This window comes from Fulmarus glacialis, unplaced genomic scaffold, assembly GCF_000690835.1.
Source record: "Fulmarus glacialis isolate BGI_N327 unplaced genomic scaffold, ASM69083v1 scaffold17809, whole genome shotgun sequence".
Lineage (NCBI taxonomy): Eukaryota > Metazoa > Chordata > Aves > Procellariiformes > Procellariidae > Fulmarus > Fulmarus glacialis.
This window is the reverse complement of record NW_009232793.1, coordinates 6,789-16,692: the sequence shown is the minus strand read 5'-3', so window position 1 is coordinate 16,692 and position 9,904 is coordinate 6,789. Positions and strand designations below refer to the sequence as shown.

The 9,904-nt window shown below is 54.5% G+C and overlaps 1 protein-coding gene across 1 annotated transcript; it reads right to left on the bottom strand.

Moving 5' to 3' along the window:
- Positions 1 to 2,323: 2,323 nt before the first annotated feature.
- Positions 2,324 to 9,119, bottom strand: LOC104082099 (apoptosis-inducing factor 3-like). Its single transcript, XM_009585079.1, has 18 exons — positions 9,055 to 9,119; positions 8,744 to 8,853; positions 8,549 to 8,658; positions 8,043 to 8,087; positions 7,880 to 7,961; positions 7,638 to 7,750; positions 7,120 to 7,206; positions 6,561 to 6,652; positions 6,237 to 6,367; positions 5,548 to 5,663; positions 5,023 to 5,094; positions 4,614 to 4,677; positions 4,072 to 4,148; positions 3,872 to 3,989; positions 3,621 to 3,719; positions 3,062 to 3,137; positions 2,491 to 2,595; positions 2,324 to 2,366 (listed from the first exon to the last, which is right to left on the bottom strand). The coding sequence occupies exons 1-18, from the start codon at positions 9,114 to 9,116 to the stop codon at positions 2,324 to 2,326; spliced, it is 1,602 nt and encodes a 533-aa protein (XP_009583374.1). The 5' UTR covers positions 9,117 to 9,119.
- Positions 9,120 to 9,904: the final 785 nt, after the last annotated feature.

The window sequence follows — 9,904 nt, the reverse complement described above, 5'->3', positions numbered from 1 at the left end:
GGCCAGGCCGCCGGGAGCGGGTGACTCAGGGCCGAGTCACTCATGGCCCCAGACTCTGTTCCCGGAACCGCTGTCCTACAAGGCTGGGCAGCCCTGTCTGCGGCCGGCCCTGGGGCAGCGCCAGGATTCCAGGTATTTGGAGCTGGCAGAGCTGAGAGGGGCCCAGGTGAACCTTGCTGGGCTCTTCCGTGGTCCAGGCTCTGCCTTGCTGGTGGACAGAAGCAGAAGACTGCCCAGAAGGGGACGTGGAAGCTGCTCTCCAGGGATGGAGACCCCCCTGCCTTGCACTAGGTGAGAGGGGAGCTGTATGGCTCTCCTATGGCTTGATGCTGGATGAAATGTCTGTGTGTGGACCCAGCCAGGGCTCCTGGGAGCCTCTGCACCCTTGGAGGTGCCTCTCCCACAGGGCTGCCAGGATCACTGGCTCCCAGGCAGCCTTGGTGGCTAGGAAGCAGAGGAGTGTCCAGTCGCTGCTGCTCAGGGCCTGCCAGGAAGGGCACGGCTCGTCCCAGCTCCGAGGGCGGGCAGGGAGGAATGGCCCTGTGCTGAAATAAGTCTGCACAGTCTCAACTAAATCTGCCTGTCCAGGCTCCAGCCGCCCAAGGCAGGGCTGCTACCAAATTTTGGCACCCAGCGATGTGCAGAAAGTGGCCTGCTGTCCATTAAGTGGTAGAAGTGGAGCAAGTCTGTTGTCATGGGGTCCCTCCTTATAAAAAGCCATTCTGCTTGGTGTCTGCTTGCTGACGGCTATAAGAAGCCGACTTTCTTTGGGGTTGTCGTCGCCCAGAGAGAGTGGGGCTGCTGACCCCCCTCGGATCGCTCTCTGAGCAGAAAGGACCGCGGATGAACACCCCCAGCCTGAGGCAGAGCTGGATTCTTCTACCACAGCTGCCCTGCTGCAAGTCCATACAAAATAGCTGGTACCTGCTCAGTGCTCACGAAGTCCTGGAGTGCACCGAGGGGGGCAAAAAGTTGCGGGGGGGTGTGTGCAGGACACCCGAGGGAAAGGAGGAGCAGCTACCGGGCTGTGCTCCCCCTTCCATGCATCACAGCGCGGTGCTGTCAATGCTTGATATGGAGGGGAGCTGCATGCTCTGGCCACCGGCGTCTCCACCCTTGTGTGCCTCGGCGTATGGGTAATGCTTAGATTTGCTGCTTCCTCCTGTCGTCGTGAAGGACTGACCTGCTCTGCCGAAAACCTGCTCTTTCCCCGGTAAGATGTGGCTATTTCAGGGCAGAGAGTTGCCCCGAGCAGCAGCACCAAGTCCCTGAGGTCAGGAAATATAAAACGCCACCTTTAAGGTCAACTTTTCATACGTGAGAAGGTGCTAGAGTGTAAGTTTGTGTGTTTAACACAAAACCAGCATTGCAGTATCTCACCTGCTGAGCGAACAGGCTCGGGCTCTGGCCCAACCTGCATTTAATGTAAAAGCAGGGGGGTTTTAGGCTGACAAAGTAAGTGTCCCTGTGGGAACTCGCCCGGCTCTCAGGGCTTATCCTTCCTCCTGCAAAGCCCCATGTGACCGGTGAGTAAGTGCAGTGTTTCCTGTAGAAAGCACAGCTTTGCTCGCTGTTGCCTTGCAAAAAATCTAGTAACTCTTTCCTCTAGCATCGAGGCTGTGTTTCCTACAGCATCCGGCCGCCTCCTCGAAGCATGCAGCACGCAGGGACACGGCAGGAGAGGGGACGCCGACCGGGGCTGGGATTTCTCTGCCGGAGGCTGGCTGCTGTCGGGGGTGGGAAGCGCTTGCTGTGGCAGCTAATGCAATATTGAAGGCGGCTGTAGCAATGCCAGCAGGTGCTGCTCGCTCAGAGGTCGGATGGCAGCCCTCTGTCCTTAGGGGTAGGGTATTTCATGCGAGTTCCTGTGCACAGACTATCTAGTTCCCAGCTGGGAGAGCAGCTTGCCTCGGTCACAGCTCCCCTTGCTGGGAAAATGTGCTTTTGCAAAGCAGAAGGTCAGCGTGACCGGTGTGCTGAATGAAATCTCCCTGCCAACAGCCAGCGAGAGGAGCAGGAGGGGTTGGTGGATCTGTAAACATGTGGCTGCTTCTGCCTGCTCAGACCCTCAGCTGAGCCCCAGGATGTGGGCATCCTCCTCTTACCCAGCCCAGCAGGTCCCTGTTTAGAAGAGAGGGGGAAGCGCTGCTTTGCTTTGCCCCAGCGTGCAAACGAGCGGCCAAGGGCTGTCTGCAAACAGAAAATGCAGGCGCTGGGCTCAGCTTGGCTCATGACTTTATTTCTCTTGTGCCAGGATGGGAGGATGTGGAGCTATTAACACTTGGTTGACTCTGTGCCCCTCACGGCAGGGCATGTACCGAGCTTAGGTTTCTGTAAGCAGGGGTATATTGCAGATGTCGCAGGCCCTGCAAATGAGAGGTACGTTGGGGATTTGCAGTAACTCACGTCTCGTGTCTCTCAGTGGGCTCTCTGGGAGCATGGGGAACGCAGCGCAGAGCCGCCCACCAGCTCGGTCAGGGTGTCACTTACTCTGCTTCTTCTTTAGAGATTTGTTTCCCTGAGCATAAAACTTCTGCAATCAGAGACACCATGGGATCACAGTTCAGGCTGGCAGCTGCAGTCACGAAGCCGTCCCTGAAAGGGAAAGCGGAAGAATGTGGATCTCTTCAGTGTACATAACTCAGCATGGCAGCATCCCTGTGGCACCCTGGCTGGAGGCCAGCTGTATTTTGGAGGGCTCAGGGCAGGGTGGCTGGTACTGCAGGGTGCACGGGGACTTGTGGCAGATGGCCTGGCGCTGCTGGGAGCTGGGCACCAAGCCTGGGAGCAGTGGGGCAGAGGGAGAGGAGATGTGTCCCAGGCTCCCTGCCCAGCTGGTGTCTTCATCGAAGCTCATCCTCTTCTCCTTCCCTGCCCTGCTTTGGTTTGCTCTGAAACCATCTCACTGCTGGTTCAACGGCCAGCAGCTGCCTGCAGTGCGCAGCCGTGGGAGGTGATATGGAGCCTCTGTGGGAGCTCTGCAGGCCGTAAAGGAGAGGACTGTGCCCTGTTCCCGGGGTGCTGCCATGTCAGGGCACAGACTGGCCTCGGGTTTGCTCACCTGATGTAAAAGATCAGGAATTTCTGTTGCTCCAGGCTGCCCTTCACAACAGTCTCCGTGTATCCCTTCCCGCAGCCTGCAAGAAAGAGCATCGCAGCCTGCTTGGGGAGCCCTGGTACAGCAGCTGCCACCCATCCCACCTCAGTGCCATCGCAGGTAGGGGCAGAGGGGACAGCGACTGCCTGGGGCAGGAGTCCGGGCTGGGGCTGGGACAGGGCTGGGGAGCAGGCATGAAGGCCCCGGACAAGCAGAACTGACCCAGAGGTGCAAGACTGCGTCATGACCCCGAGCCTCTCCTTGGCTTGGAGAGGGAAGTTTTTCCTCCTTTGTGAGCTCTAAGCCACTGGAGATCAGCAAAGAACAAGAGCTCTGGGTAACCTGCAGGCCTGGACCTCAGAAACAGAGTTCACAAACCCACCATGGCAGCCAGTCCAAAACTTGAGCTGCTTCAGGTAAACTCTCCAACTGCTGTGTGTTTACAAGCCCCAGACCCAGCTGGTGGATGAGCAGATGGGCTGGGAAGTGGTTTGGCTGTTCCCATCTCTCTGCCCCCTCCTACCTGCGTAGCGGATGCTTTTCCCAAGCATCGTGGTCCAGAAGAAGGGGACGGTGTGCAACTCCTTCTCTTTCTTCAACATATTTAAGGCAGCAATGTGACCTGTGATGAACCAGCAGAGGAAATATTTTTGTTTCTTATAGGTCCTCAAAGAAGTGCCCCCTGCCTCTTGTTATCCTGCCATCCCTTCTGCCCCATTCCCTCGATGCCCATCTCCGAGGGGGCTGGAAAGCGAGGTGGCTGTGCTGTCTCACCGTGGGCTTCAGCCACCTGTTGGTGATGGATGCTGGACCGGTCCCCGTTGAGCAGCGCTACGGGAAAGGAGACCACATCGCCCGCAGCGAAGACATTTGGGATGTTGGTTTGCATGCGCTAATGGGACAAAAAGCAATTAGTGCAATGATGAGAGGGATTGGGACTGGATGTGAACCAGGGATACTCAGCTGGCACTTACCAGATCCACCAGGATGGCACCGCTGTCATCTCTGGCGATGGAGGTGTCCTTCAGAAATGCTGAGTTGGGGAACACCCCTGCAGAGAGAGGAGCAAGGACAAATGCAGCAAAGCTCCGCAAAGGCAGGGAGGAAATTTGGCCTCAGCCCTACAGCAAGTACGTGCCCGTGGTGCCTGTTCAGCCTGCTTGGAGCAGAGCAGCTTGCAGCAGTGACCGGTGCTTCGGCTGGTGCTGAGCTAATCCAGGGCAATAAAACCAGGGCCCAGAACAAGGCATGCTGTGATAACACAGCAGTGACCTGCGGAGCTCAGCAAGCGTGCCAAAGTCATACTGAGAGTGTAAGTAGCTCCTTTCCTTCTGCCATTGCTCATGGGCTGCTGACTTTCTCCAGGTGTTTGGGGCTAAGAGGTAGGGCTGGATGATAACAGTGGGAAAGAGACTGTAGGAAATGGTGTCCTGGGAATGCACTGGGATGCTCTGGGCTTGCTGGCTCTTCTCCCCATTCCCAAAGCCGTCTCTGTCTCCCAACTGGGACCTCTTACCTATTCCCACCACTACCACATCTGCAGGTAGTTTCTCTCCACTGGCAAGAACAGCCTCTGTGACCTAGGAAGGAAGCAAGAATCATTAACAAAGGGTTAAAAACTCTGTCCTAATTCCTGCAGCCTCCCTGCTGCCTCATTCTTTGCTGTTCTTTTTTCTTCCCCAGGTTCAGATCACCTTGTCCAGCTAATGTGTGTTGCCAGGAATGTAAGAGAAAATCACACTCTTGTCCCTGAGACACGAACAGATACTCATGCCCTTTGAGCCCAGAGTTGTGCTTAATGAAAAGAAATGTGAGGGTCTAGACGTGGGAGAGGAAAGCCTAGATGTAGGTACTGGATTATACCTCAGTTTGGGGTTTTTTTCCCCTAAAATTAGCAGTTCAGGGACCACAATGCCATGACCGACCTTTCCATCCTTTCCTTTCAGCTCATGGAGTTCTGTTTTCATGTAAAACTTCACCCCTCTGTTTTGCAGCATCTGAAAAGGAAGAGGAAGGTGGTTTGAGTATTCACTAGGAAATTCCAGGCTGTACTGCTGTAAAACAGCCGTACCCAGCCAAAACCCAGGCAGGCAGCTTAGCTGCTGCTCCACGCTGCAGAGAGGTTTCATTTGTGTCCCTGGCTGCTGCAGGGTGCCTGGAAGCCTGGCTTTGCTCTGCTGTCCTGGTCAGGAGTGGTGCGTGAGGTGGGTCTAGGATGAAGGAGGGCTTGGGGATGAAGCTGAGCTGGGGAGCGTGACGTGTGTGTGAGGGAGGTTGGGACGAGCCATGTGTGCACAGCTCCTTCAGAGAGCTGTACGTGAGCAAGGTGGCTGGGCACGCAGGGTTAGGACTCAGCGCAGGGGCTGGATTTCCTGGGCTGTTGCAGATCATGGGGCTGCTTGGATAGCATGTGTTTTCCATCCTAGAAATTAGCACCAGTTTTTCCTAACCTTCATGGTGACACCTCCAACCTGAGGACCCAGCGCATTCTGGAAAGGGAACTCCTTTTTTTCCACCACTGAGATGGCACCAGCCTTGTCTGAGAGGAAGGCAGCTATTTCCATTCCTGCAAGGGAAAGGCATGCTCAAGGTAAGCCTGCTGCAAGCATGAACCTGCACCCTCCTCCTTGGAAACCTTTTCCCCTTCCAGGTGAGGAGAACAAATCTGATGTAGTGCCAGTGCCTAACTGCTCTTCTATGCATTTCTGGGCTGAGGTAGTTAGCCCCCCTGTTCTTCATTCTCATGCACCTCGCACTTCGGACCCAGATACTAGGAAATGCAAAGAACAGCTCCTGGTTGTGTACAAAATAGCTCCCTTTCTGTGCCTTACCCTTCATTTTCCCAATGCTTCTGGGGAGTCCAGCTCCTCTGAAGGACGGTGACCTTTTCATAAGGCACATTTCCCTCTGTCCATGTCCAGGAACTGTTTATAGCTCTCAAAGTTTTTGGCTATCTGAGGAAGGAGTGAGTGCATGCTGTGTAATGCATACCCCCACCAGCTATAAGGCTCCGGGGAGGAACCCAGCCAGCTAGTGAATGAACATCCCTTCCCCGAGGGCCTCTAGTTAATCTGCACATGCAGCAGAAGTGGGTTTCGAGGCTATCACTGATGACTTGATATCCACTCCAGCCTGGTACCTATGAATGAGGCTCCTACGATCACCAGATTCTTCCCAGTTGCCAGCTCTAAGATCTTGCTAGAGTCTTCTGGGGTTTGGAGAACGCACACGTTGTGCAGGTCTGCACCTGGGACTCTGAGGGAGCTGGAGCTGAAAGAAAGAGAATCCAGATATGTCTCATGATTAGAAATGAAACAGAAAGAATGAGGCGGGGAGCACAAACCCATGCAATCTCTTGGCTGTGTCATCCCATCCTGTCCTTTTATCTCATCTCCTACCACCTCCCTCTCACACGCCTCTAGAAGAGCCCTCTTGTCCTGTCTAAAATGCTTTGTGCACTCACTGGCTGCCTGTTGCAATGAGCAGCTGATTGTACTTCTGAGACGACCCGTCCATGAAGTGGACCTTCCGTTTCTGGAAATCCACCGACACTGCCTGCAGGAGAAAGGAGGCAAAGATCAGACAGGTACCTCTGGTCCACCGGTGTCTTGCCACATCAACCCATTCTGCTTGCCTGTAACTGCATGCCCTATTTCTGGACACCTAGATGCGATGAGGAATGCTGGACTCCTCTCTTTCACTTCCTACAGGTCCTAGGCTTTAGGAGCACTAAGTGCGACAGCACCAAATCTGAGGGATGTGCAGAAGGCCAGTTTCAAGGGCCACCCTCTTTGTATGTGACGGGCACATCTGTCCATGGGTAGCACAGATCAGTGTTACCCCCAAGGTGTGCACACCATCCCTAGCACTGGCCTTGGAATGCTGTCCCAGAAAATAATGCATGTACTTAGGCAGAGCCCTAATTTCTATAAATATAGCACTGTGCCTGCAGGTGTGGACATCCCCTCCCCATGGCAGGGACAGGACCACCCATTGAGGACTGAGCTCAGCAGCTCTTGTACCTCTTTCTCTGTCCACAGCTCTATGCCATGAGCATCGAGGAATTCAGGTTTCCTCAAGCAGATGTCCTCAGCTTTCAAGTTCATTTCCTGGAAACAAAGCAGAAATATGAAATAAAGCAATTCTTGCAGCCAGCAATACTCTTGCAGTGTTGACTGGCAAGTAAGTTTGCGTAAGAGGTAAATTTTGCATTAGTAAATCACAGCTCCCCACACTGCCCCATCCCCATCATCTTCTTGTCCCCCCTCAGAAAAACCCATCAACTCAAACTCTAGTGGGAAGAACTCAGTGAAAGGGGATAAAACCATTAGCTTATGGTGGACACTGATCAAAGACTTTCTGGGAGGAAGAAGTGAGATGTTAGCTGGAAATTATACCCCTTTTCCCTGTGGGTGCCTCAGCACTCCTGCTGCCTTGCCGGAATGGCTCACTCGATTGCTCAGCCTGGTCCTGAGTGTGGGCCATGTCCCTAATTCACACGGGGTACCCAGGCACGGTCCTGCCCTTCTCACGTACGAACCTTGCTCAGTTTGGCCTTGTCGTATGGAACATGTTTCTCTTTGGTGGCCATGATGATCCTGCCAGTAAAGCCCTCTTGGCGAAGTGTCTCTGCACACACCAGGGCAGCCACACCTACAAGAGATGCTCGTCTCAGCCCTCCTACATGTCACTATGGAGTAGGAGGAAGAAGGCAAGTCCTCCCTGGAGGAGAGAGTGGCAGCTCACAGCATCTGTGGGGAGGGCACAGACCACTTCACTGACCTCCCCCTAGAAGCAGCATCGTGTCCCGGTTGAGAAGGCATCGCTTGCTTCTGTCCTTCATCCTCAGGCTGCTTTCAAGATCCTAGAAGAAACTGAGAAATGCTGAAATCGTGCCTAGCCCAAGGTGTTGCCTGTGCTTAGTGACAGCAGGTAAGGTCAGTACCTTCTTTTTTGCTGTAACAAACACTTTTCCGTCTTCCACTGTTACCTGCAGGGGTGAAAGGAGGGTGCATTTAAGTGCTGCATTCATGAGGTTGTGGTAGGAGCTTTCCTGGTTCAGTGGGCCATCTGTCTGATACATCGGGAGTGACTTGTAGGGATCTTGGATGTCAAATGATGCTGAGGAGCTCATGAGCTTTTCTCCTTATCCCAAGGACACTCAGGAAGAGGTGTAAATCCTTTTTTCTTTCCAAAAGAGCTGTGCTGGCTCTGTGATGTGTACGAGGATGTACGGCATCACCTTTGATTGAAAGGAGCTTTAGGACAGGGAGTTACATGATCCCAAGAAATTGTCCCATGTGTAGCTCTGTGTGACCTGGACCATGGAGCTGTGGCCAGGGCAGGATCCCTTCAGTTGGTGTCGGGAACATGGAGCTTGTGGGAGTGAATGAATGCGAGTGGTATGGAGGACACGGCCCAAGCTTGGAGGAGGAAGAGACAAGAAGGCACCTTAAAGCAGGGAAGGCAGTCCAGAGAAGGGTACTCCTCGATGTCCCCAGTTTTGATGTTAAAGCAGGCACCGTGCCAGGGGCAGCGCAGCCTCTCCCCTTTCAAGACTCCTGCAATAGAAAAGCCCCCCACAACCGAGCGGTGAAGGCTGACCTCCCTGACATGGCTGCTCCCCCTGCCCAGCACCAGGGTTACCTTTGCTGAGCGGGGCACCATAGTGGGGGCACTTGCTGCCCAGGGCGCTGAACTCCTTCTTGTTCCTCACCAGCAGCACTGGGTAGCCGGCCACCATCACGTCCCGCAGCCTGCGGGAGAGGTGAATGCTCCGGGGAGCTGAGGCTTGGTGCCTTGCAGCCAACACGCTGCCTCAACAACAAAGACGGGGGATGAACCCCGCTCCCTCAACAAACAACATGGCGGCTGCCAACATGGCGGTTGTTGCCATGGCGATGCCACCCCTGCCGCCTGCAGGCCAGGCCTCGGCCTCCCCCCCGCTGGGTACTCACTCTCCATCCCCAACGTCAGCCTCCTTGCAGACCTCGGCAGTTACGGTGTCGTTGCCATCCATGCCGGTGGCTGTGGGCAAGCAGAGGGAGGGGTTGGCCGCCATGGATGCTGTTTGCCTGTAGGTGCTGTCTTTCGCCCTTCAGCAGACAGTCCTCCCCGCGCGCCCTTGTACCATCGCTGCAAAACCGCACCCCAAAATGTAGGACCACCACCGCCCCAGCTGGGAGTGGGTCAGCACCACGTGCTCAAGGGGTCCCAAACTCCCGGTACCACAGGAAAAAAGCCACAACTGGCAGAAAATACACATTTCCCCACTTTTTTAACTTTGTCTCAAAATCCAAAGCCCTTTTTTCCTCCAGCTTAACCCACTTTTTTGCGTTCAGCCCCTTGTCCCATTAAACTCAACTGCAGCGCAGGGTGAGCAAGCAAAAGCGATTAACGACAGTCGTGTTGTAAATCCATACAATTATTTATGGCGAGGCACTGCTACCGTAGCCCGCGGCTCCTCCAAATCGGGGTCTGAAGAACCGCTTCAGCCTCTCCCAAACCTCTCCAACATTTGTGTGAAGTCGTTATTTGCACTAATTGCCATGAAAGCAGTAAATCCTGCCCAAAATGCCTCCTGGGCTAGAAAGGAGCCAAAAACCTTGGTCCTTAGCACTGTCCCCACCTTAGCAATCAGCTGAGAGGCTGATTAGAAATCTTTTTTTTGGAGGGGAAAAAAAGCAAGAAATGGAGCAGAAGAGGGTCGTTCGAGGCAGGTTTCGGTGCAGGGTGGTGACTTGCTCCTGCAAATCCCCTCCACGCCGCTGCCCTGCTCCTGGGTCCCTTAGGAGAAGCATCGGTGGG